This window comes from Pristis pectinata, chromosome 9 (assembly GCF_009764475.1).
Source record: "Pristis pectinata isolate sPriPec2 chromosome 9, sPriPec2.1.pri, whole genome shotgun sequence".
NCBI lineage: Eukaryota > Metazoa > Chordata > Chondrichthyes > Rhinopristiformes > Pristidae > Pristis > Pristis pectinata.
The window spans coordinates 88,336,834-88,364,218 of NC_067413.1; the positions used below are offsets into that span (position 1 = coordinate 88,336,834).

At 41.8% G+C, this 27,385-nt stretch overlaps 1 protein-coding gene across 1 annotated transcript in view; it reads left to right on the top strand.

The window, feature by feature from the left end:
- Positions 1 to 4,646: 4,646 nt before the first annotated feature.
- The window catches only part of ebag9 (estrogen receptor binding site associated antigen 9), a 29,952-nt gene continuing 7,213 nt past the window's right edge, over positions 4,647 to 27,385 (top strand). Inside the window, 5 exon segments of the mRNA XM_052022711.1 lie at positions 4,647 to 4,910; positions 14,828 to 14,906; positions 22,751 to 22,912; positions 24,202 to 24,309; positions 24,789 to 24,880. Of these exon segments, the coding sequence (XP_051878671.1) occupies positions 4,828 to 4,910; positions 14,828 to 14,906; positions 22,751 to 22,912; positions 24,202 to 24,309; positions 24,789 to 24,880 (524 nt within the window). The 5' untranslated portion in view covers positions 4,647 to 4,827.

A 27,385-nucleotide genomic window follows, 5' to 3' on the forward strand; every position in this document is an offset into this window, starting at 1 on the left:
GTCAGCTGCCTTGTGAGGACTTTCTTTTGAAGAAATCACGGCAGACAGAATATAACATTTATACTCTACAGGCAGAAGTTGATTTTGCTGTCTTAGCAGTAGAAATAGCTAGAGCAATGCAGAAGGTCCTGGTTTGAGGCATGTGTATGAACACATGTTCAGGGGATGCACTGATGCAAACATAGGTCTGAATGAAGACATGACCCTGTTTCATTGCAATGTTATTGCTTGTCTACCAGTCAAGGGTGCAAAACAAGGGAGGCACAGGGCGGTGATAGTGAAGGAACTGCAATGCCAAGTTACAATAAAATTCCATGCAGAATGACTGGTAAGTGAAGTCAACATGATAGCAAGGTCAGTTAGAAGTCCAGTGTGGTAGTATGAAGAGCAACAGAAATAAAACATAGTTTCACTTCTTACCACAGAGCTTCAAATGGGGAAGTGAAAAGGTCAGTTTGCATAGTAAAGGAGGTATTGAAGAAATAGTCAGTAGAAGGCTGATTGAACCTCACCATGAAATGTTGGCTTGTTCTTCTAACTATGAAACAATGCCATATTTCACAAATATACTCCAGAAGAAACAACAATGACAGGAGATTTAGGACATGGTTGAGTCTCGTTCAGCCCAATTTGGAAGCAAAAGTGGAGAAAAGACAGTTCAAACAGAAATAACCTGATGATACAAGCTGCAGGGAGAAGACTGTCAGTCTGCCTGATAGAGTTCCTCCATAGACAGCTCCCGGATGGTCAGAGGTGAAAAGATGGGACATTGGGGAATAGGAGGAGTAGATAGTTCTGCAAGTTATGTTGTGAAGTTTGGTGACAAAGACCGAAAAGTTCACAAAGACCACTCATTCCTAGCAGATGATGCCCAGGAGACTAACAGAGGAGATCAAAGACTTTCGGGGAGGAAGTGACACATCACATTTCCAGTGACAGTCAAGATAAGACAGTAAAAGTCCAGAGATGGATGATACTTGCAACAGCATTTCATGAATGTACCAGTTCAAAACCAATACCACTGGTGCTGTTAAGAGTGGGAACACCTGCACGGTTACATTTGTAAATATGTTAAATCATGTTATGTTTTCCTTATTTTTTCAAAAAAGTAGTGTAATATGTGTATCATTGGCTTTGAAAAATCATTGATACTTTAAGGCCATCATCCCTTTAAGGATTGTGTTATGTGACTTGCTCCCTCTGGGTTGCACAATATTTATAGATAACTTTAGATTCAGACTGCGAAGAAGCCTTAAATAAAATATATAAGCTACTTGTGTTAAATGTGCAAAGGTCTGTACATTCTTGAAGAGGTTCTGTAAGAGGTTAAGAACTCAATGAGCAACAAATATCTCCTGAAAATAGGCGGTAGATTCTGATGCAGAAAACTGTGCCCATTGCTTCCAATGCTGACAGCATACCAAATTTGTGCTGTCAATAGAAGTTAAGGTGATTGCTGTATGCAGCCTGTGCTAACCATATTGTTGAGTGCTTGCATCCCTCAATGCGGGAACCATTTAAAGCCAATCTGCGTCCATTAAAAGGGAAGACCTTGAAATTCTACCACATCACAGAGCTTCTTTGTGTCCAACACAATAGAATTGTGTCAAAAAATCTTGTAACTAAATGTGAATGTCATTTGAAAGGTGTGCAGGAAGGATGGCAAGCAAGGGTATGCGTCCAGCTTTGGGAACACCATGCACATGCTTCTTTAATATTGTGCTGTGGACGTGCGTGCATACATCCATGATCTTATGTCTTGATGGACAGTTGGGAGGGAGGGGCAATGTCACTACTTGTCCCTCTCGTGCACAAGCTATGATGGGAAAAGAAGTGGGACAGTTCAGGTGTTCAAATTAAGCAGTTCTCCTGACAATTTTTACTCATGCTTATTGTAAAAACGTTATTTTTCATGGATAAGCTCAGATTTCTTATGTACAAAAACCAGACCTGTGACAGACCCCAAGTGTACTCAGGGAATTTTAATACTACTGACATTTGCACTGAATCACAGAGGCATAACAAGTCAAGGCAAGTAGCTGGTGGTGTAGAAAACCATACTGCTTCCAGGTCCTGCCTGCGCATTGATGCACCTGGATATGCACAGTAGTGTCGCTGACTGAGAACCAATTTGTGCACATGTGACTCATGCAGAAGCAGGTTTTCACAGCCCATGATGAGGCCTCCTTCTGTGTAACTTAAAGTCGAACCAGGTTAGCTGATCTGTTACCATTGCTTTGATGTTTGGATTTTCTAGAAGATAAGTTATCCTTCAAGCAACCACAATTTATTGATGCACCATAGAAAGCATCCTACCTGGATGCATCAGGGCTTGGTACTGCAACTGCTCTGCCCAGGACTGCAAGGAACTGCAGAGAATTGAGGGCACAGCCCAGCGTGTCATGGAAACCAGCCTCCCCTCCTTGGACTCTGTCTTTACCTCTCGCTGCCGTGGTGAAGCAGCCAGCATTATCAAAGACCCCACCCACCCAGGTCATTCTCTCTTCTCTCCTCTTCGATCAGGTAGAAGATACAGGAGCCTGAGGGCACATTCCACCAGGCTTAAGGACAGCTTCTATCCCACTGTGATAAGACTATTGAGCGGTTCCCTTATATGATGAGATGGACTCTGAACTCACAATCTACCTTGTTGTGACTTTGCACCTTACTTTCTACCTGCACTGCACTTACTCTGTAGCTGTGACACTTTACTCTACTGTTATTGTTTTTACCTGTACTACCTCAATGCACTCTGTACTAACTCAAAGTAACTGCACTGTGTAATGAATTGACCTGTACAAGCGGTATGCAAGACAAGTTTTTCACTGTACCTTGGTACAAATGACAATAATAAACAAATACCAATACAGAGTCTCCATTGAGCCTCCCATTACTGTAACCAATCTGATCATGCCCTGAACATAGTTCCCCCATCCCAGTATTTGCAACCACCACTCATCTACCAACTGCAATTCCCCTTGCCCGATGCCCCAACATGACCTGTAAAACCCTAATCACCATCTGATTGTATCTGTGTTCTCCCTCACCCCAACACTACTGTCCACTATTATATACAACTTGAATTCTGCCACTAGCATAGGAATAGGGAGCAAGCAGAGGAAATTTCTTTCCCCATGTTTATTTTTGTAAGGAACATTCTATTCTCACAATGCCTTGGGCCGTTGCCACAGTGGAATCTTTTTCTTAGGCAGTTTCTCAGGGTCGAGGATGACTTTCTTTCCCTGCAGTTCTGTGGTTCTGAGGCAGCTGCTGAGTCTTATTCAGGATCTGCAGACCCTGCCACAGAATGAGGCAGGTGGAGCTTGACAGGGCCGGTGGATGGGTTCATTGCATTCCCAGATTCTGCTTCCACTGTTTCCACTTGGACCCCATATTCTCCTGTCAGAGAGACTTACGTGTTGGTGCTTCCCATATACATTCCTGACAGTCTGAGTATTTGCTGCGTCAAGGATTCTCTAGCATTGAACAGGATCAGAGTGCATGCTTTGGGAGTCTGGTGTCGGGTGTGCAGACTTATTTAATGCATCAGGCTGGTTGATCATGGCAAGGGCTGGAGTGCTGGGAATATTAGCCATGGGGAGGAAGCTGACTCCGGTCGACCTATCCTGCGGTAGATTTGGAGGATTTTGCGGAAACAGCGTTGGTGGTATTTCGTCAGTGCTTTGAGATGCCTGGTCTAAGTCGTCCTTATCTCTGACAAATACAGAAAGGTGGGGATTGCTGCTGCTCAGTTGACCGAGGTGCTGGATGTGAGGTCTCAGCTTTTAGACATTTTTCTCACAGGTGGCTGAATGTTGTGCTGGTACACTGGAGGCAGTGGTGTTGCCCTCACTGAAGGGTGGTTCACGATGAATGGAATCCATGTTTCTCAGGTTGTCACCCTGGGGTTTGATTGTGCAGTGAGTGTGGTTGCTGATGAACAGGTGGGGCAGGTTGGTGAAGGAGCTTGGCCTTCCAGATGTTTATATTAGTAACCGTCTTCTTCTAAGGTATAGTGAAGGAATCAACGACCATTCAACCTGCAAGAGTACATATATGTATATTCAGTGATACCTGCTTACTTTTAACTCCCTGGCTGCAGTTGCTTTAATTCGTTATATGTCCCGTTGTCTAACCCCAGGCAGGATTTTGCTGGCCCCCTATTCCTATGCTGGTGGCAGAATTTAAGTGGTATATAATAGTGGACAGTAGGGTTGGGGTGAGGGAGAACAGAGCTACAATCAGATGGTGACTGGGGTTTATATGGGTCATGTTGGGGCATCGGGCAAGGGGAATTGCAATTGGTAGACGGGTGGTGGTTACAAATACTGGGATGGGGGAATTATGCATCCAGCCAAACCCCAGCTTGCAGGGCAATCCATGAAACCCCGCCCCCAGGTCCGGCCCCTGTAGCTCCGCCCCCTGGGCCGGGCCCCTGTAGCTCCGCCCCCTGGCCGGGCCCCTGTAGCTCCGCCCCCTGGGCCGGCCCCTGTAGCTCCGCCCCCTGGTCGGGCCTCTGTAGCTCCGCCCCCTGGGCCGGGCCCCTGTAGCTCCGCCCCCTGGTCGGGCCCCTGTAGCTCCGCCCCTGCCCGTGCACACGCCCCGCCCCCCGCCAATGCCACGCACGTCATCAGAATCGTCTCTCCGCGCCTGCGGGAATAACTTCCGGGTCGCTGCCCGGACGAGGAGCGCGCGCCTGCGCAGTGTGCGGGGCCGGGTGTCGGGCGGTCCGCGGAGGCTGCGTTCCTGGGTGAAGGGGGGACCGGGACCGGGACCGGGACCGCGGCGGGGGCGGGCGATCCCCCGCGGGCTCTCGCCGCCCTTACCATGGCGATCAGCCAGCTCCGAGCGCTGAGAGTGTGCACCTGCTTCGCCTGGCTGCTCTCCCTCTTCAGGCGGCTCATCTGCAGGCAAGTCCGGCGCCTCCGCCCCCCCCCCCCCCCAACCGGCGGGCCGCTGCCCTCCCCCCCCCCCCGACCCGCTCCCTCCCCCGGCGGGCCGCTGCCCTCCCCACCCCGACCCGCTCTCTTCCCCTCCCCCCCCCGACCCGCTCTCTTCCCCTTCCCCCCCCCCCCCCACCCGCTCTCTTCCCCTCCCCGACCCGCTCACCCGGCGGGCTTCTCCCCCCCCCCCCCGCTTCTTCCGCTTCTTCCCCCCCCCGCTTCTTCCCCCCCGGGCGCACGGAAATGCACCGGCCCTCGTGGCAGCCGCCGGGAGTTACCCACCAGGTGTCTGTCCGCTGTTTATTCTTCAGTGAGCGCTCCTAGAGAGGGTTGTGAAGTGTGGTATCTTGCAGGCTGTGACCTGGCATCTGGGGTTTCTTTACTGAAACGACCAGTGCGTTTAATATCTGTTCTCAGTTTGGCTGTAAAACATTCAGGGGAACGTAAAGTATTCAACGTGAATACGTCTTACATAAGCAAGGTGAACAAGTTGCATTTGTCATCGTGACTTCCTCTCGCAACCTTTATATTTCAAAACTTTTTTTGTTCCAATATCCGTTTTGTTTGGTTGACATTAATGGTGCCCGTCCGATTAGTATTTAAAATCCGTATTTCTTGCTACTTTCGCGTTGACAGGCGATCAAAGTTTCAAACAAACTTTCAATTTTACCCGATGCTTTCCAGCGAAATTCACAGTTTGGCTCCTTAAAGCTTATTGTAGAGCCATGTTTATTACCACAGTTTCTGGGTTTTTGTCAGCAGTTTAGGATCAAATGTAAGACATTTTCAGAGGACAGTACTTCAGTGAACAAATGTTTTCTTTTCTAGTCGCATTTGATGTTGTTTGACTTGAGAAATGAATTCAGGTGTTGAGATCAGCAATTGTAATGGATGCTGTTAGTTTTGATTTGTATAAATCTGAAGCTAATGTTGTTACAAGCACCAGATGATTCATTCAGAACACTGCTCTATCATATTTAGGGCCTTCTGGTAATTAAGAATTTGATGTTAACAGCTGCTCATGCATAAATAAAACCTTTTTCAACCAAATTTGTCATTGAGTCATATGGTGTATTGTAATTATTGGTTTATTATTGTCACTTGTACCAAGGTACAGTAAAGAACTTGTCTCACAAACCGATCATACAGGTCAATTCATTACACAGTGCAGTTACATCAAGTTAGTATAGAGTGCATTGATGTAGAACAGGTTAAAAAAAAACAATAACATTACAGAGTAAAGTGTCACAGCTACAGAGTGCAGTGCAATAAAGTGCAAAGTCACAACAAGGTATTTCGTGAGGTCATAGGTCATAGTCCATCTCATTGTATAAGGGAGCTGTTCAATAGTCTTATCACTGTGGGGTAGAAGCTGGCCTTAAGTCTGGTGGTACGCGCCCTCAGGCTCCTGTATCTTCTACCTGATGGAAGAGGAGAGAAGAGAGAATGTCCCAGGTGGGTGGGGTCTTTGATTATGCTGGCTGCTACACCAAGACAACGAGAGGTAAAGACAGGGTCCAAGGAGGGGAGACTGGTGTCCGTAATGCGCTGGGCTGTGTCCACAACTCTCTGCAGCTTCTTGCGATCTTGGGCAGAGCAGTTGCCATACCAAGCTGTGATACATTCAGCTAGGATGCTTTCTATGGTGCATCGGTAAAAGTTGGTGAGAGTCAAAGGGGACAAACCAAATTTCTTTAGCCTCCTGAGGAAGTAGAGGCACTGGTGAGCTTTCTTGGTCATGGCATCCACGTGGTTTGTCCAGGACAGGTTGTTGGTGATGTTCACTCCCAGGAACTTGAAGCTGTCAACCCTCTCGACCTCAGCACCATTGATGTAGACAGGTGCATGTACACTGCCCCCTTTCCTGAAGTCAATGACCAGCTCTTTAGTTTTGTTGCCATTGAGGGAAAGGTTGTTGTCATGACACCATTCCAGTAAACTCTCTATCTCCTTCCTGTACTCCGATTCGTTGCTGTTTGAGATACAGCCTACAATGGTGGTATCATCTGCAAACTTGTGACCAAAATTATGACCAAAGGTTTGTTCAAAGAGGCTGGTTTCGAAGAACATGTTAAAGGAGCAAAGTGGAAAGTATTAGGGAATTCTAAAGCACATGGCATGAACAGTTAAAGGCAAGGTTGTAAACAGGAATAATTACATTTCTAAAGAGAACAAGGTTAGATTGAAGGAGAGTAGAGATTTTGGAGCTTTTTGGGATTTAATGAGATTATGGAGGGGCAAACTAATAATGGCAAAAAGGATGAGAATTTTAAATTAGTAGTGACTAGTTGAGGCTAAGGACAGGAGAGGTGAGTGGGTGTGTCTTGGTGCCTGGTAGTACATGGGCAGTGGTTTCAAATGAGCTTGATGGAAGATGGGAATCCACTGGAGAGTGTTGGATTGTAAAGTTGAGGCATGAAGGAAACTTTTGACAGCAGTTAAGATGAGCTGGTGGTGGGAAGAAGAAATTTACTGATGACACAGATGGGTAGTCAGAGGTGCACCTTGATGTGGATTTGATACCAAGTTTATGACCCTGGTTCAATGTTTGTTGTCAGGGAGAAGGATGGAGCTGGTGGCAAGAGAACTTATTTTGTGCTGGGTACCAAAGTAAATGGCTTCATACTTATGCATATTTAACTGAAGAAATCGATAGATGTGTCATGGGACTTTTGCTTTGAGCAAGTGATGAAGATGACAGATTTGAAGTGAAGACACAAGTGTACAAGGGAAGACAGGCTAATAATATCAGTTAATATCGGGGCCAGGACAGGAAGTTCTGTGGTTGGTAGTTTGGAGAACAGGTTAGGAAATGGGAAGTGAGATGAGTTTGAAGATGATGGATGGGCAGACTAGCAATGAGGGAAATTAGAGGAAGATGCATCTCGATCTTGATGACATTGATTTACTTCCAAAAGGGCATGAACCAAAGAAAGGAACTGACACTTACTCTCAGTTGGTTTGGTTGATAAGTAAAAAAAAAAAGGTGATCTGAATACTGGGGATAAAAGGCAATATATTGTGGATCAGACAAAAGTCTCTATCTTGCTGTAATATTCTAATACCAGCATGACTGGAAATTCTACACTACTGGTGAGCTTACAAATAAATTGTACTTCTATGTATATACTTCCGGTAGCTGGCTTTCCAGTGGGGTCACAGAATTGCCTCCTGTAATTTCCAAAGTGACGTCGGGGCCTAGCATTTCTCGTGCCTTTTGAGACTCATTCCTTCAGGAGTGTAAAATGTACTCTCAAATTTTTAGTTAATATTTGTAAATTATTTGGTCCCGACTGCATATTCGGGTAGAGAAATACTGTTTATTGATGCATCGACTTTAGTTGTGGAAAAATTGTTTAAGGTAGTTGATGGAGTCTCATTCAAATGGGCTGGATGTATAGAGTTACGTTGGAGCTAATATATTTGGGGATATTGGGATGGATAAGGTGGTTAGATAAAATAATAAAAGGTTGTTAATAGGATATTCTTCATTAGCCGAGATACAGAATCTAAAAACAGAAGTGTACTAGAACTTTATAAAGCACAGTTGGGGCACAGCTAGAATACTGTGCCTGGTCTGGTCACCGCAGTATAGCAAGAATGTGGTAGCGTTATAGAGGATGCAAAGATATGACGACGCTGGAAGAAGAAATTGTCTAGTTGTAGGCAAAGATTGACTAGGCTGGGTTTGTTTATATTAGGATGGAGAAAGTTCTCTTAAACAGGCTGCATAAAATTCTGTCTATACCTCTCTCTGATTTGGTGAAGCACCCACCCACCAGGGTCATTCTCTCTTCTCCCCTCTCCCATTAGGCAGAAGGTACAGGAGCCTGAGGGCACATACCACCAGGCTCAAGGACAGCTTCTATAAGACTATTGACTGGTTCCCTTATGCAATGAGATAGACTCTTGACCTCACAATCTACCTTGTTATGACCTTGCACCTTATTGTCTGCCTGCACTGCACTTCCCTGTAGCTGTGACACTTTACTCTGTATTCTGTTATTGTTTTTACCCTGTAGTACCTCAATGCACTGTGCAATGAATTGATCTGTATTAACGGTATGCAAGACAAGTTTTTCATCGTACGTGACAATAATAAACCAATATCAATTTATGAGAGGCCTAAATAGCAGGGAGATCAACCATTAGTGATTATAGACACAGAGTAGAAAGCTTAGAGGTGAGTTAAAAAGATTTTTTGCTTGATGGTTTGGAACTTGCTGACTAAAAGGGTGGTAAAGGAGAAACTTTCATCACGTTTACAGTGGACCTTGATGAACACTTGAATGTAATCTAACCTACAGGCTAGTTAGTGACTGAGAGCTGGGAAATAGTACATATAGGAATAGCTCCTTTTCTACTGGCATGGATAGATGGGACTCTTCCTGTACCATAAATCTGATTTTTGTGCTCCAGACAAGTGGAGAGTATTTCATTGTCATCTTTTGATTATTTTGTGAATGGTGGAAATCTATTAGCAGTGAGTCATTATGATTATTCTATATTTGAACTGTTCTTGTAACTGTACTATTCATCTGGCTCGTAGAGTTGGTTCCAGTCAATGATAATCCCCAGGGTGTTAATGTTGAAGAATAGGCTGATTATTTAATAGTGAGGGGGTGGTTAGATTTCATTTTGGATACAACCATTATCTGATGGCTATATGCTGTGAATTTTAACTTTCCACTTGACCCAAGTCTGGATATTGTCCAGCTTTTTCTTATTTGGGAAATTGTGAATGGAACAATGCAGTTCTCACCAAATGTTCCTACTTCTAGTCTTTCAATGGAGGGAAGTTTTTGAAGCAGCTGACTGCTTTGAGGAATGCTTGTCACATGAATGACCTGAGGCTGAGGTGAATGGCCTCCAGCCATCACAAGTTAGTTCTGACTCAAACCAGTGGCAGATTCTCATTTTCAATGTACCTTGACATTGAGTTTACTAGTGACAATTATCTTCTCTGTGGCAATCAGTTCTTTTAATGATGGGAGTAAAAAATCTGAGGTTAAATGTTCATAGGCCCAAAGTGAACAATATGAGTAAACACTTGATGCAACTGAAGACCCCCTCTATCACGCTTGTTCATTGAGAGTGGATTGATGCTGGATTGGATTTGTTCTCGTTTGTGGATGCAATAACTGGGTAACTTGCTGCTGTATTGGGTAGATGCTTGCAGCTGTTTGTGACAGTTAGGGTAGAGGTTCAGCCATTTCAGGAGCTCAAAACTTTAGCTGTCTGGCAGTGATGCTGTTGGGGCCCATATTCTTTTGCTATTTCTTGATTTCATGGAGTGAATCAAACTAGCTGGTGATTAGTTCCTGTGATGGTACAGATTTTGGGAAGAGGCTGGAAAAATCTGGCTGTGACTCCTTGCAAGTGTTTCGGCTTGCTCCTTCACATATTCGTTCTTGGCTCTTCATCTTCGTTCATCATTGAGGATGGGGATGTTGAATGATCCTCTTTCTGGCAATTTAATTGTCCTGTTCTATTCATGCCTAGATATGGTAGGATCTGGAAAATTTTGATCTGATCTATTCTTTGAGATTTGCTTAATTTTATCTATACCTTGCTGTTTCTGCAGTACAACACACATCATCTGGTGGTGTGACTTCACCAGAGTGGCATCTCTATGTTTCGATAGGTCTGGCTCTCTAATGCCTCTGAATCCTTCCTAAAGGATGTCATTCAGGAATGGCCACTATACTCCCACTGGTATCTAACATTACAAAATTTTAACTTTTCTTTAATGCCCGTTTATGAATACTGAATTATTGATTCTGTTTATAAAGCTGTGACTGGTGTATGATGTAGCTGATATAGATTTTGCACATTAAACTTTGCAATGGTTTTTATTAAAGCTATAGTTTAATTTGGAACGCCGGACATGAAACATTAGGCCCACATTATTTTGCATGCAAATGTGTTAATGTAATTTATTTTACCATGATGCAATCACCTAGCAGATTATTTTTTACTGAAACTTGAATGAACATCGTGTTCAACAAATTGAATTGCATACTGTAGTCATCCCATTTTGTGGAAAAAAAATGATGTTCTGTAATAATCTGTCAGTATATTTTTCATATACTTTTACTTTCTCCACCGGTATCAGTTATGACCATGTAGTACTAAATATCTCATGTTAATCAAATTTGGAAAAAGACTGTACGCAGCTGTACTGGATTCCTGTAACACTGCTCTCGTACGTTTTCCACTCCCTCGTCTGCTGTTTCCAAACCGTTTGTCATCTGGCAGTGGGGGAGTCCTTTAGCAGAGGGTCCTCTATATTGGGAGCCATTCCTGTTTCCTTTGGGGACCTGGGCAGAAAGTGTTGTAAAGAACAATCCTTTTTGTTTTGGAAAAATTAAACAAATTCGTGGATTCTAAGCAGCTTTGAATTTCTGCAGCCATGAGGAGTTTGCGCCATATCTACCTGTCTTGCAAGAGCCTGTTACTGTTCACTTGAGTATTTGAAGTACTGATGTTTTCCAAATTTTGATGTACTTCAGCTACAGACTCCTGATCTTTGGGTACCCAGGAAAAAAAAATGCCCATCTCTCCACTCACATTTCCTTCATTAAAAGCTCCTAACAGATTAAAGGTTAGGATGGATATTAATGATTAAAATATTATCCTACACACGATGATCTTGAGAGTTAATGTAATTTATAAAGTCAGGCATACAGCATGAAGGTTTGCTTGATTTAAGTTAGTGATTTCAGTGTTTTGCTGCCTTAACTTTCATCTTTAGTTCAAATGGTTGTGCTTTAAATCTCCCAACTATGCCAAAAGCAATTAGCAGTAATAGATCAATTGTGATAAACTGAAACATCCCCAAGTACCAGACAGAAGTGTAGTCAGACAAAAGTTCACATTAAACCAAAGTAGATGGGATCCAAAAGCATGGTCAAAGACCTAGTTTTTGAAGAGTATCTAAAAGTGGGAAAGAGAAAGGTTGATGTGTTTAGAAAGTGCATTGTCTCAAAGTGTGAAAGCCCACACATCAATAGGCAAAGCATTTTGCAGTCAGCATATTACCCATTACAAGTTGTCCTGACCTTCAGTTAAATACAATTCTTTAGTTTTCTTGGGTAGCTTTGTGATCTTGGAGTACTGCTGCTCCAGGCAGAATAATGTTAAATGGTAGGATTCCATATCAAAAAAATGTGTAACTAATTAGTTTGTATAATAACTTACCAGTTGTACTGGTGACAGTGACAATGATTAAATTACTGGACTAGTAATTCAGATATCTGAACTAACAGTTCAGGGTCATCAGTTCAAATTCTACTATGGCAGAAAGGGAATTTCAATTTAGTTAAATAATCTGGATTTTTTTATTTGGAAAAAGCTAGTAATGGTGACCATGAAATTACGAGATTGTCATCAAAACCCATCTAGTTCACTCATGCCCTGCACTGTGGAAATACGCCATCCCTGCCTGGACTGACCTTTATCTCACTGCAGAGCCATAGCAGTGTTGTTGATTTCTTACCAAAGGCTTTCTAAAATAGTAAAGCAAGCATATGGTTGTATCACAACTGCTGTTTAAGGCAGCTCATGGTCATCTTTACAAAAACTGTTGGAGAAAGGCATTAGATGCTGATCCTGACTGTGATATCAACCTCCTGAAAATGAATTTAAAAACAAATCCCCAGCTTTTATTCTCAACCTGCTAAAAGATGTAATTTGAATTTTGATTCACTGGATTATCTTCCCAAATCTGTGGATTACTTTATTGATAGCATAATTACTACTTCATTGTAGCTCAAGTCATGGCCTTGTTTTAGTTGGGAATACTTTACTATATTAAAGTTGCTATATTACTGCAAACAGTTGTTGTAGATATTTGGGAGATCTCAAGCACAGCCATTCGCAATATTGATGAAAGATTCAAGAAGGCAAAATTCTGTTTTCTAAGGCTTTATTTATCCATATTTGCAAGACCTATCAGTACCACACCTAATCTTTTTGAAATACTATATCCTTTGGGTCTTACTACTTTATATTCTTCCCTGTTGATTTTTTCCCCTCCTAATTGTCATTGACTCAGAATTGTCTGTATTAAGTTATTTCTTCTAATATGTGCAGTCATTCTGCCAGCCTGCATCTTCTCAAGCCATTCAACAGATATCTTTGCTATCTTCCAAATCTTCAGTTTTGTTTGTCATCAAATTTTGATAGCTTGTTCCATAAATCCAAATTCAAATCAATATCTAGACAATAAATGTGTACTTTACCTTTGACCCTCAGAGTGCAGCAGTTGCTGCCCTAAATTCTCTACTGTCATGTGGCTAATCTTTGATTTTACAGTTCCGGTTGTACGATGCATCTGAAATTTTGAATTGCAGCAATCACCTGAAAATCCATAAACCCATGGTTTCTCCAGTGAGACAGTATAAATTAATATTGGAGAAAGTAGTTTCTTTGGATCAACCAGTTAATCTAGTAAATAATTCATGCACAGGAGAATACCATATTTGATTACAACAATATTGGTTTGCTTATTTTGTATGGAGGGGCAGTAGGTACACTTGAGTTTGAGCGCAATCCTGAATTGGTAAAGGAAATAATGTCTCTGGATTAAAGGTGGGTTATTGGTGACCAGATGAACATTGGAGATAACAGGTACCCCTGGTACCTCATTCTTCTAAGTGCTAGGGGTCATAGGTTTGAAAAGTGATGCTGAAATATTCTTGGTAAGTTGCTGCAGGGCATCATGCTTCCATTAGGATAATTCTGGGCATCTTTTAAATAGTATTCACTACACTGATATTTGAATAGTAGTAGACATTTTGTTAAACTAGGTATTAGATTTCTGAGCAAGAGTATTTCTTTGTTCTAGTTGATGTCAAGCTTGGGTTGTTACAGTTAAACCCAGCAAGTAAGTGAAGGGGATTTGGGGGGTGCCATTAAGGGCAAGGTTGACATCAGCAATGGTCCAGGAACCAGGCCTGACATTGAAGGAAGAGGTCAATCTCACATGGGCGGATGGGTGATCCAATGTCTGAGACTGTGGCAGGTCAGATGTGGCCCCAGCAGATCTTGGAACCCACAGTTTGGGAAGATTGATAAACATACCAATGGGTAAATATAGGTCCTCTTATTGAACTCTTAATTGATATAGATTTATTTTTAAATAAATGAAACTTATTTTTTGTTCTAAAGATTATTGAGAAATGAGGTATGTGTATTTATCTGATCAAGCAGTGGGGCTTGTTCTCAAACTAAAATTGATAAATGGGTTGATCTTCATGATGTATTTCTGTTATAAAATAAACAGCTTTCTTTTGAAACCAGAAGGGATTACATTTTCCTTTTTGGGTCAAGAAAGTACTATTCAGTATTTTGCAGACACAGTTACTTCAATTCTGCACTGGTTTTCTCCTGAAGTAATGTTAATGGTTGGTGACATTCAGCAGGGAACTGGCAATCTGCAGGAAAGGGCTTTCAGCTCTAACTAGGTCACTGATTCTGAACCACTTTTAATTGACACCTGAGTTTGGAAATTTGGCAGAAATCATATGATTTGACAGCAGTGACACCTGTATGTTAGTGGCATGCTTTGTTTTAATTGTAACCAAATGATTAAGTGTTTAACCTAACGTGATGCTCAAATTAAGGTAAAAACTTTAGATTTTCTCTTGCTCCTCTTGTAGTGTAGCAGTTGTTTTCATTCTTCTGTTAGATTAACCTAAGCCACGATCCCAGAGGGCATCTCTTTCATGTTATGTTATTGAATACCAGTGGCTACCAGTCTTCTAGTTCTTTGCAAAACAAAAACATAGGAAGTTTATTGAAATAATAATTCTAAATACTTTTGAAGAGTATTATATGTTCCACATCATGGTATGCTAACATTGCATTATTTTTTCCTCAAGGTCTGGAAGGGGTAGGAAATTGAGTGGAGATCAAATAACCTTGCCAACAACGGTTGATTATTCATCTGTTCCTAAACAGGTATCCATTTTGAAAAATAGTCTCACCCTCAAGTAGTCAGTCTTAATGTATGGTTTATATTGCTGTTACTTGGTATAAGCTGATAGGAATTTGCAAGTTAATTTAAATTGACTTTTCATAGTAGAAAGTAATTGCTGTAGTTTACTGGTTAAATTTGGAAGCTTCTATAGAGCTAAACATTCCTTATTTTGGAATCTGTGGAATTGTAAATTTTTTTTATTAGTATGAATGGTAGTGAATCAATCTTTCAAAACTTAAAATCCAAGATAACCTGCATATTTTTTTGTGATCAAATTACCTTTGCTAAAATGCTTCAGTGAGCACACAGACATCCTAGAAATGTATAAATATATTTTGAGATTAATAGTCTGAAGTGAATAATGCAGATATTTGTACTCTAGCCCTTTCCCAGTCCTCTGAAATGGGATTGCCTTAATTTGCAAATGAACTGTTGTGTATGAACATTTATTCTGGAAAGGAAATCTGAGAATTGGATAAAAAGCAAAAAATAGTACTTCTTGTTTGAATATACTTGAGCTCTTCCTATACTATTTCTTTTATTTAACTGTATCTGGCTCTGTTACATTTTGCATTAGTGACTGTCTTGGATAAAGCTTTAAACTTTGGCTTTAAATAGTAAGTTATACGGCGCAGAAATGGGCTCTTCAGCCCAAATGTACTTGTCAACCGAAGTTGCTTACCTGAGCTAGTCCCATTTGCATGTGCTTGGCCCATATCCTCCTCAAAGCTTTCCTAACACGTACCTGTCCAAATGTCTTTTAAACGTTGTAAATTTACCTGCCTCTACCAGTTCCTCTGGCAGCTTGTTCCACATACCCACCATCCTTGCTATGGAAAAAGTTGCCCCTCAGGTCCCCTTTAAATCTATGCCCTCTAGTTTCAGACTCCTCTACCTTGGGGGAGGGAAATGTGGGGGAAGACTGCCCTTTCATTTTGTCTATGCCCCTCATGATTTGATATACCTCTATAAGATCATCCCTCGTCCTTGTCTGCTTTTTAGTGGACTAGCTCAGTGTTATTTACTGTTCTTTGCCCTTCATGATTGTGCATGAATATCTTAGCCAGTGCATGCATTGGTCCAGTGCCTCATTGAACTTAGAACCAAGTATTGAGGATAGGAGAATAACCATTGGAGCAGAGATGTCTCATTACTGTTGTACGTGCAAAGTGCTTACAATCACCAAGCTTGGAGTGATTGACTGGATTGGTGGGGTGGATTAAATGTCATAAAATGGGCAGAAGGGAACTATTTCGGTGGAAGCAATTCCGTGTTTCCTGGCACAGTATAGGTAAGTGCAGCTGTCAGTTACTTGGTCTTCAGCCTTTGCTGTTTGGAAAGCAAGAAAAGTTGGCTGGGGATAATCTTGTTGTAATAATATGCTATAGCATTTTAGATGCTGCTTTCACTATATTTGTCTCCATGCCTCCCATTCTGGAAATCTACTTTTTCTTTGCCCTTATGCTCACTCATTATAATCTCTCACTAACATCTTTTTTTGACATGCGCTTTATTTGTCACCTTTTGTATTAGTTTGCCTGCAGTTATTTTTTTCTCTCTTGTATACTTTCTGCTGGCCCAGTTGCCCTGAAGGGAATTGCTGCTTGTAGTTTCTCCATTCCTGTTCTTGCTCGGTCTGGATGTAGACAGCCCATTTGCTGGCTTGTAGCGTCCTGGATTTCAATTGATATGGTCTGGATGGCAGCAGGGCCTATGAGGCAATGAGAAAACCTTAAACCCTTGCTCTGCTGCCTGTCAAAATTGTAGGTTATTTAATACTAATTAAATTACTTTGTCCTTTTGAGACATGTAAAAACTATTAAAACTGAAAGAACAAAATTTAAAGACTTAGTTTTTAAAAAAAACTTGTAACATATGAAAATTAACAATTTATTTTGCTTTAGTTTGATATTTTTTAAACTGTTTACTTGAAACAACTTCTCCCTCGACCCCTAATTTCTAGCCCTAAATCTCCTTTGAAATCAATGGTTCTACCAATGCTGCACTTGTGCAAGTGTCGGGGAATTGCGACACAGCTGGGCTTTGCAGTGCACTAGATAAGAGGCCCAGTGACAGAGTGTTGCTCACAGATTTGGCATTCCAAGAATTCTGTTTTTGGATGCAGTAGATAAGTTTAACAGTGTATTTGCAATTAGCTTTGCTTTACCTGGTGTCACCTTTTTAGGAGTAATTTAAAAATAAGGGATGTGAAAATCTATGGAGTAAGCTGCTTTAATGAAGATTTTGATTAATGCCTGGCCTGCAAAACTTTCCACTTGTCAGCATAATTCAATTAACAGTTGATTGCAATGATATTTTATTGAACAAACATATTACTGTTTACCTCCCTCCAATAAATGTAACAATTCTTGGGAATAAAGCCATCAGAGCCCAAGTATCTCAATCAGTGTAGTTGCATTAGGCCACTTAACACTGCTCTGTGAAACTAGATGATAATGTCCTTTGGGGTTTGGTATAGATGGTGTAAGTTTTCTTTGGACACAGCTTCTAAAGAAGATATTGGTATTATCTGTCTTCTAAGTGTTGGAAGGTGAATGTTGATAATAGTTGCATAATTTCCTGGTACTTATTGTCTGATCCTTAATTTTTCCCTGTTTCTCAGAATTGTTTATTCATGTATTCAGGACTGGAGTTAAATAACATGTCCTTAACTAAAATTTGTCATTCTGTTTCTTTGGCATTCCTCAGCCAAATGGTATTTTTCAAAGGAGGCAAGTATCTTACAGAATCATCTGCAGGTGGGCTTTGCAGGGGCCAACAGATCAAGAGGTTGCAAGGGAAATGCATTTTGGAGAGAATAAATGCAACATTTTGTGATGTGAAGATCTGAAAGCCAGAATCAGTGACACTAAGTGTTCTTAGTACATAGGCTTAAGTTCAGTGAGTCCTTGTTTCTTCTGTCTGAGAAGGATATGGAGTCAATTTTCTTTTTAATTCGTGCTGTGTCTGAGAGCTTGTAATAGTTACGGGTCAATTTCCTGCTGTGTTGGTGATCAAAACAAAATTTCTCTGTGCAAACTTCTTAACAAGCCCCCTTAGCTGTTGCTTGTCTGGTGGAAAATACCTGATCTAATTTAGAGAGGTTTGAATAATTAAACTTGCTGGACAATAACTTTGTATTTGAGCTTGCTAATTTTGAATCTTTACATATATGATAAAGCTTTAATATATTTTATCATGCTGCCAATGCATTATTGGCTGCGTATTTGATTCATGTTGGGTCAAGGAATTCTGCTCAATAAGAGATTTGTATCTGTTCTGGACCTGACAGTTTTGGTGATGCCTTTGAATTCATTCTGCTCAGCGCAATAGTATAAAGTGCCCTTCTCAAATGTCAGAAATGTGTTTCTCCTACCCTCTAGTCTCTTAATGGTCCAGTCAGTCTTGACGGGTCTCACTTCCACAAGTTAACCATAAATTTTTCCAGCTGTGCTTATTGTTGATACCAGTGGTATATGTTGGGTTTTGACTAATGAGTTATTATCTGTACCACTCTCGCAAAGAACTACAAGTTCTAATTGAGTCTAGTGCTCCACAGCCCACCCCCAGACGAGTCCAGTTGCCACACAAAAAGCCACTATCCAGTCCCTCCATTGCTGCCACACTGACTGTGGAGCATATTGTCCTTACCCTTGGTTACAGGGCTACCTGCAGAAACTGAAGTATAAGTGTTCTTTTATCTTTGTGAAATTTGCCTGTTTCCCCAAAACTGTTGTAGGCTGAAGATGACTGTGAACAGCTAAGTATTTTGCTCTGCATGTAATGTATCAGAATTCCTTTGTTTGGGAAAATCTGACCTTTCATATGAACGCAACACAAAACACTGGAGGAACTCAGCAGGTCAGGCAGTATCTATGGAGGAAAATGGACAGTCGACATTTCAGGTCGAGACTCCTCATCTGGACTGAAAGATAAGGGGAGGTGGCCAGTATAATAAGGGTGGAGCCAGAGCTGGCAATGATAGGTGGATCCAGATGACAGGGTGATAGGCAGAGGGGGGAGAGTGGAATGGCGTCAGAAGCTGGGAGCTGATAGGAGATTATCCCAAGTTTTCACGTGAATGTGCCTATTACTGGTGATACAAAATTTTGCAGCATCTAATGTGTTAATCCAATTCTACTAGACCTAATCTTGTTTAATAGTCTGTTCTGTGGCATCTTTTCAATGGCTAAGTGCAAGTCCATATACACCACATCCACTGGTTCACCATCAACTCTACTGGTTATAATGTCGACACACTCTCTGACATATTTGTCAACCCTGATTTCCCTTTTCATAAGCCACTGTTACTCTGGCCTGATCCTATTATTTTCTTTTAAGTGACTGGTTACCTTTTTTGATTATTAGTGAAATATTGTAGCATTATCCTTTCTATTGATGTTGGGCTAATGATCTGAGGTTCCCCCGTTTTCTCTCTCTCCCTATTTTGAAGAGTGGAATTACATTTGTTACCTTCTATTATGTTCTGGACTTCATAGGATTTTGGAAGTTTAACATTGATTTTATTTTAATTCATTAATTTTTACAATTTTATCACTAATGCTAACTTTTTTCAGCTTCTCATTCTCTAGACCTGTCCTCCACTATTCCTGGAAGTTTCCTTGTCATTTCTCAGGAAGACAGGCACAAAATATTGGTTAATTTCTTATTTATAGGACAGTCAGTGACAATTTCCATCACATTAGCTGATGACTTGAGAGTCCTAGCTATATCATTGGTTTCCACATGGACCATGGCACCTGGTTCTCTTTCCAGCAAGCCTTTGAGACTTGGGTCTACAGCTTCAGAGACCCGGATCTATCCTTCTGCCTATATTGTCCTCTATCACTACTACATTCTTTCACTCTCCAACTTGAATAACACAGTGCTGTGGTCTGTTTGTTTATTCTCGCTGCAGTCTCTGCTTTCTCCCACACAGGCTGTAAGAATTTCTTACCTGTTGGACAAGTCAATCAGCACAGCTTTGTGGGTGGGAAATCATGTCTCACCAATTTGAGTTTTTTGAAGAGGTGATGAAGAGTGTTGATGAGGGCAGGGTGGTTGACATTGTCTACATGGGCTTTGACAAGGTCCCGCATGGCAGACTCTACTAGAAGAGTAGATCATATGGGATCCAGGGTGTGCTAGTCAATTTGATGCGAAATTAGCTTGGTGGAAGGAGTCAGAGGGTGGTAGTGGAGGGTTGTTTTTCGGATTGGAGGCCTATGACTGGTGGTGTGCCGTAGGGATGAGTGCTGTGTCCACTGTTTGCCAGCTATGGTAATGGTTGATCAACTGGGAAGTGGGCCAAAGAATGGCAGATGGAATTTAACTCTGACAAGTGTAAGGTGTTGCACTTTGGAAAGTTAAACCAGGGCAAGGCTTGCCCAGTAAATGGTAGGGCCCTGGAGAGTGCTATAGAACAGAGAGACCTATGGGCACAGGTACTTAGTTCCCTGAAAGTGAAGGCACAGGTAGACCGAGTGGTGAAGAAGGCTTGCCTTCATCAGTCAGGGCATTGAGTACTGGAGTTGAGATATCATGTTATAATTGTACAAGTTGTTGGTGAGACCACGTTTGGAGTATTGTGTGCCGTTCTGGTCACCCTGCTACACGAAGGATGTCATTTAAGCTGGAAAGGATGCAGAAAAGATTCATGATGTTACCGGGACTGGAGGGCTTGAGTTATAAAGAGAGGCTGGATAGGTTGGGGCTCTTTTTCCCTGGAGTGTAAGTGGCTGAGGGGTGACCTTCAGAGGTATGTAAAATCATGAGGGGCATAGATCAGGTGAATGATTGGTATCTTTCCCAGGGTAGAGGAGCCTAAAACTAGAAGGCATGGGTTTAAGGCGAGAGGGGAAAGGTTTAAAGGGGACACAGAGGGTGGTGGGTATATGGAATGAGCTGGCAGAAGAAATGGTCGAGGCAGGTACAATTACAACACCTAAAAGATATTTAGACAAGTACGTGAATAGGAGAGGGTTAGAGGACACCTTGGTTGGCGAGGATGAGTTTGGCTCTGTTTTCATGCTGTATAATGCTTCATCTCTAAGTGCAGAGCTGAGGCTCTTCCAAAGCTGCCCTTTGGATCCCCAATCTTGCCTCACTCGTAGTACCATCCGCTGTTCCTCTTGACCAGTTCTGCAGTACTTAATTCTAGGTGCGTTAAAGCTTCATGGAACAAAATGTCCAGTTAACTTTGTTCATCCCTATTGTACCTGAATCTAAAATTTGAGCTCATCATTTCTGGGCCAAAGTTGCTCAAGGTGTAGATACTTATTGTGGATATGATCACCGTCATTCACAGTGATCTTCCTCTGTTTACACACAATATAGCTGCAGCACATTACCTGTGAAGCCAAGCCTGTCTTAATTTTACTTAGTTTATATATTTTTTTTATTCCCAGGTACTACAAGTTATTACTTGGCTGTCATAAAATTCAGTTGATCAGATGTAGCTGGTTAATTAATTTTAACTAGGGGTCTGGCAGCTGCTTGTTCATTACTTTCTCCTACTTACCACTGCAAATGAAAATCAAAGGGTCAAGAAAATCTAATAGTAGAAGTAAAATAAACTTGAAAATGAAATCGCCTATTCATTCACCAGTATTAATAGTTGGGAAGCTGTGTTATAACCTGTATGGAAGGATAAGGCTAAGTCGTTGGAGACGTGGTACCAAGGATGAAGGATTTCAGTTATGTTGAAAAATTGGGGAGGGTGGGATTATTCTCCTTGAACCACAGAAGGGCAAAATAAGATAGAAAGGGAAAGAGATCTGAAATGAAAGGACACAAATTTGAGATGATTCACAAATGTCCAGAGGCTATATGAGGAAAATAAACTTAATGATGCTTTGTGATTTTGGAATGCACAGGTTGAAGGCAGAAGCAGATTCACTGATACCTATCCAAATTGCTTTTGAAAGTTAAAACTTTAACTGAAAACAAAATATAGAACGAGACATAGAATGAACAGGCTAAGCACAGTGGACCAAGTCGCTGCCTTCTAAATTAGTTGGTGATTTGACTTGATGAGCTTTATCATATTTTGTTATTAGCACCCCAACATACTAATCTAACAAAGATTGAGGTGGCACGGTTAATTAAAATGGGCCCATTTTAATTAACCGTGCCACCTCAATCTCTATTAGATTAGTGCCTAATCATAGATAACTAATTATTATCAATGTCTTTCCAATTTGAAAAATTCTTAGATTTTTGAGTTTTTGCATTAAGTTGCTCTCCCTTTCACCTTTGATATTTTGGTTTTGCTATTTGGGGAAAAATAATGGCAGTAGTGGTAACTTTGATTCCAAGATGTAGTTTTTTCCTATTACATTTAATTTGAATTAGGATGGGATGAAATGTTTAAAATTGATTTTGCTTTGGAACATTGGAAGAAGATTTATTCTTTTTGGAAGAGACTATAATCCGACGAGCAAGTCCACAATGTAATGCTGTTCCCTTATTAAAATATTGGATTAGATCTGCTATTCAAAGAGTTGATGTCTTTCCCAGTTAATCCTGTAACCCATTGCTATAATTGGTCCAATGATCCTGATTAGGCAAAGAGCAGGAGGAATATCAGGGCTTTTGGTTTTATAGGTGGGGTTAGAGGAATGAAGTAACTGAAGTTTTAAGTTACTGTTTCACTAAGCTAATTTGTCCCAACTTTTCAAGGCAGTGTTTCATTTATTGAAATTTGTGTGGAGTAACTATGCTCTCAACATTGCAAAGTCTTTGATCACGTGATAAGATGGAGGCTTATTTAGATTTTGTTTCTGTTAAATTTCAAATGTGTGCATTTTTTTTTGTATCTTCCAAGCCTGAAGTAGAAGAATGGAGTTCCTGGGATGAGGATGGTCCAACCAGTATTAAGATTGAAGGGGGCAATGGGAATCTGACAACCCAACAAAATGGCACTGGGGAGCCCGAAGAACCTGATTACTTTAAGGATATGACACCAAACATACGAAAACCTCAAAAGGTGAGTGTTAATAATAAATTTGAGTTATTGAAAAATAAACTGCATAAAATGTCCATGAAAATTGTTGTAAAATTTCAAACATTTACTTTTGGTAATTGGTTTATTATTGTCACATGTACTGAGAGTGGAAAAACTGTTTTGCATGCAAATGATCTATACAGATCATTCAGTACATCGAAGTAGTACAAGGGGAAAAGCGATAACAGAATGCAGAATATAGTGTCATAGTTAGTGCAATGCAAGTAGACAAATAAGATGCAAGGACCACAACGAGGTATATTAAGAGATCAAGAGTTCATCTTTATCGTACAAGAGGTCTGTTCAACAGTATTATAACAGCAGGATAGAAGCTGTCCTTGAGCCTGGTGGTGTGCATTTCCAAGCTTTTGTGTCTTCTTCCTGATGGAAGTGGGGAGAAGAGAACGACTGGGGTGGGAGGAGTCTTTGATTATCTTGGTCACTTTCCTGAGACAGTGGGAAGTGTAGACAGTCAATGGAAGAGAGGCTGGTTTTTGTGATAGACTGGGCTGCGTCTACAATTCTTTGCAATTTCTTGCAGTTTTGGGCAGAGCAGTTGTCATACCAAGCTGTGATGCATCCAGATAGGATGCTTTCTAGAACATAGAAAACCTACAGCACAATTCAGGCCCTTTGGCCCACAAAGTTGTGCCGAACGTATCACCTTTCTATGGTGCATCTATAAAAATTGGTGAAGGTCAACAGGGATATGCCAAATGTCCTTAGCCTTCTGAGGAAGTAAAGGTGCTGGTGTGCTTTCTTGGCCATAGTCTCTATGTGGTTGGATCAGGATCTGCTCTTGGTGACATTTACACCTGGGAACTTGAAGCTCTCAACCATCTCCACCTCAGCACCATTGATAGACAGGGTGTGTGTACTCTGCCCTGCTTCCTGAAGTCAATGACCAGCTCTTGTTTTGCTGATATTGAGGGAAAGCTTGTTGTCTTGACACCATGTCATTAGGCTCTCTATTTCCTTCCTGTAATGTTTGAGATCTGGCTCACTACAGTGGTGCCATCTGCAAACTTGTAGATGGAGCAGAATTTCTCACAATATTAAAAATGTAATCGAGTTGGATATCTTTTAAATATTTTGTTACTGAAGGTTGAAGTGAAGTTTTACTTTGAAAATGAACTACTGACTTTGGAGCTTCAGCAATTTTTATTATGCATTTAAAGATCTTCATTAAAGTGTGTATGTATTTTTTTAAAAAACTAAAAATCCTATCTTATTCAGTATTCTTGTGTTTAATCTAAACATTATTATTTTAGATTATTATTAAGAAGAAAGAACCTTTACACTTTGGAATCCCAGATGGCACCATAGGGTTTTCTAGTAGGTTGGCAGCTACGCAAGATATCCCATTCAATCAGCCATCAGTAAGTAATTCTAGGACCTTTTCACTTGCACTTTTTCCTAATATGTGTTACTAAGAAAAATTGAGCAGTTTTAGCATTATGCTTTAATGTTTAGAAGAGTAGACTTCACATTGCAGAATTTAAACCAATAGTTATTCTGCACAGGAGCATCCCAGTTGATGATTTTTCTTAACAATTTAAAGTCTTTTGTGTGTTTTGTCCTCTAGTGTTTCTAATTGCAGTAAAACAAAATCATTTGAATTAGAAGTGAAGTTCTTTAGTTGTCAGATAATCCAGATTTTTGAATAAAACAAGTTAGAGATGTATATTTTGAACTTTAGAAATAAATCCCTTCTCAAGTTATTATAATTTAATGTTATGACAAGTGGCCAATTGTTTCAAATTCAGTCCTGCTGAAAAGAGTATTTTAGACAGCGAGATGATGAATTGCAGCTTTTAATTGCACAAAAAGTTACTTGCATAATCTGCTACTTTTCTAGCCTGAACTGGGAGATTTTGACACTTGGCAAGAAAATACTAATGCATGGGAAGAGGAGGGAGATGCTACCTGGGAGGCAGAAGAAGTGCTGAGGTAACCAAATTTGTTTTTTTTTAATTCAATTGGAAGTTGGATGGAATAGTTTACAGTATTTTTTCCTAAACTTAGCACATAAGATATTAAACAGCAATGTGCATGCATAAACTGTATAGAGACAGATGCTAGAATCCAGAACAGAACAGTGCTGGAAGAACTTGGTGGGTCAAATGGCATCAGTGGAGGCAAAAGGTAGAAGTCAACATTTGGGGTCAAGACCCTGTATCAGGACTGAGAGAAGAAGAAAGATTGCCAGTGTAGAGTAGTACATTTTGGGGGGGGGGGAAGGAATATAGGTTGGGAGGTGATAAATGGAAGGGAATGATGAGCAGATGGAACCAGATGGGTGGAGAGAATGGGAGGGATGAACAAAAGGACAAGAAAACTAGGTGGACGTGTGTGTGTGAGGAGAACACTGGCAGTGTGGGTTACCTGAAATTGGAAAATTCAGTATTCATATCATTGGGTTGGAATATAAGATGCTGTTCTTCCAATTTGCTTGTGGCATCCCTGTAGCAATGGAAAAGTCTGAGGGCAGACTGGATAGTCTGGGAGTGGGAAGGATGGTTAAAATGATGACCAGAAGCTTGAGATGGCCATTGTTCTGCAGAGCACCTGTGCTCTGTCCACAGTCTCCTAGTCTACGCTTGGTTTCACCAGTGTAGAGGAGGCCACATTGCAAGCACTGAATGCAGTAAGACCAGGTTGGAAGAGGTGCAGATGTACCTCTGCCTCACCTGGAAGGGCTGTTCAGGTATCTGAATGATGGTGAGGGAGAAGGTGAAGTGTACATCTCCTTTGGTTCCAGGGTAAAATGCCAGGGGATGGGGAGGTGTGATAAGGAGAGTCCTGAAGAGAGTGGTCCCTATGGAAAGCTGAAAGGTGGGATTGCATTGGAGCTGGCGGAAAAGGCAGAGGATGAGGTGTTGGATGGGGAGGCTAGTGCGGTGAAAGGTGAGGACTAAGGGAACTCTATTGCTGTTCTGCCTGGGTAGGGAAATTCTCTTCCACTTTCTACAGGTCAAAGGGGTAGCTGTGGACACTTGCCTGGGCCCTGGCTATGCCTGTATTCTTGTTGGCTACAAGGAACAGATCTTGTTCGAGGCCTGTCCCAGCACTCCCAACTTTTTCTCCACCACTCGGTGACTGTATCGGTGCTGGGTTCCCGCACTCATGTAGAACTCGTCAATTTCATCACCCTCACCACCAACTTCCACCCTGCCCTTCAATTCACCTGGACCATCTCTGATACTCCTTCCTTTTCTGGGTCCGTCTCCATCTTAAGAGAGAGTCACTATTGATAGCTTCTATAAACCCACAGTTACCTTGACTGTACCTCCTCCCATAAGGATGCCATCCCCTTTTCTTAATTTCATCGTCTTGCATGTGTTCTCAAGGTGAGATCTTTTGCTGTGGATGTTCTGAAATATCCTCCTATCTGCAATAGTTGTTGGGGCCCTTGCAGGCTTTGCTTCCATTTTTTGCACCTCTGCTCTGAGCCCCCCTCTGTCCAGAGTGAACGGTAATAGAGTTTACTTGGTCCTTGCCTTTGAGCCCGCCAGCCTCTCTGCATTCAACACATGTCCTCTGCCTTTTCCACCAGCTCCAATGCAATCCCACTCCCAATCACATCTTCTCCTCAGTTCCCCCTCCCTTCACCACTACACCACTCCTTCTCCTTTCTGCCTTCCAAAAGAGTCCTCCCTGGTCCAATCATCCCTGCTCAGCCATCCCTCCCCATCCGCTGGCACTTTTCCCTGCAATCGAAAGAGATGTAACACCTATCCCTTCACGCACTCCCTCACCACCATCTAGGGACCTAAACACCCCTTCCAGGTGAGGCAGTGGTTCACCTGCACCTCTTTCAACCTGATCAACTGGATTCAGTGTTCACAATGTGCCCTCCTCTACATTGTTCTATGGTGAAACTAAGCATAGACTCAGCAACAGTTTTGGGGAGCAACTGTGCTCGGCCCACAGTGGCCATTTTGGGCTTCCAGTTGCATGTCACTTTAACTCCTTACCGCTCCCACACCACCCTGTCTGTCCTGTCTTTTCCATTGCCACAGAGGCCACATGCAGATTAGAAGAACAACATCTCAGTGGTTTGACTATTGAATCTCCCAGATTCGGGTAACTCGTACCCCCTGAGCTCTCTTCCCACACACCCAGGCCAGACACAGGTTGGAAGAACAACACCTTGTATTCCACCTTGGTAGTCTCCAACCTGACGGCCTCAACGTTGCTTTTCTCTAACTTCTAGTAACCCCTCCCCTCCCCCCCCCTTTTTTTTCCCTCCTTCCCCTGCCCTCATGAACTGCCCACCTCTTCCCCACCTTCCCTTTATTCCATGCTCCACTCCCCTCTCCTACTGGCTTCTTCCTCCTTCAGCCCCTTGGCCTCTTCCACCTATCACCTCTCAGCTTCTTGCATCTCGCCCCATCCACACCCTGCCCCCCCCCCCCCCCCCCCAACCCCATCACCCGGACTCGCCTATCACCT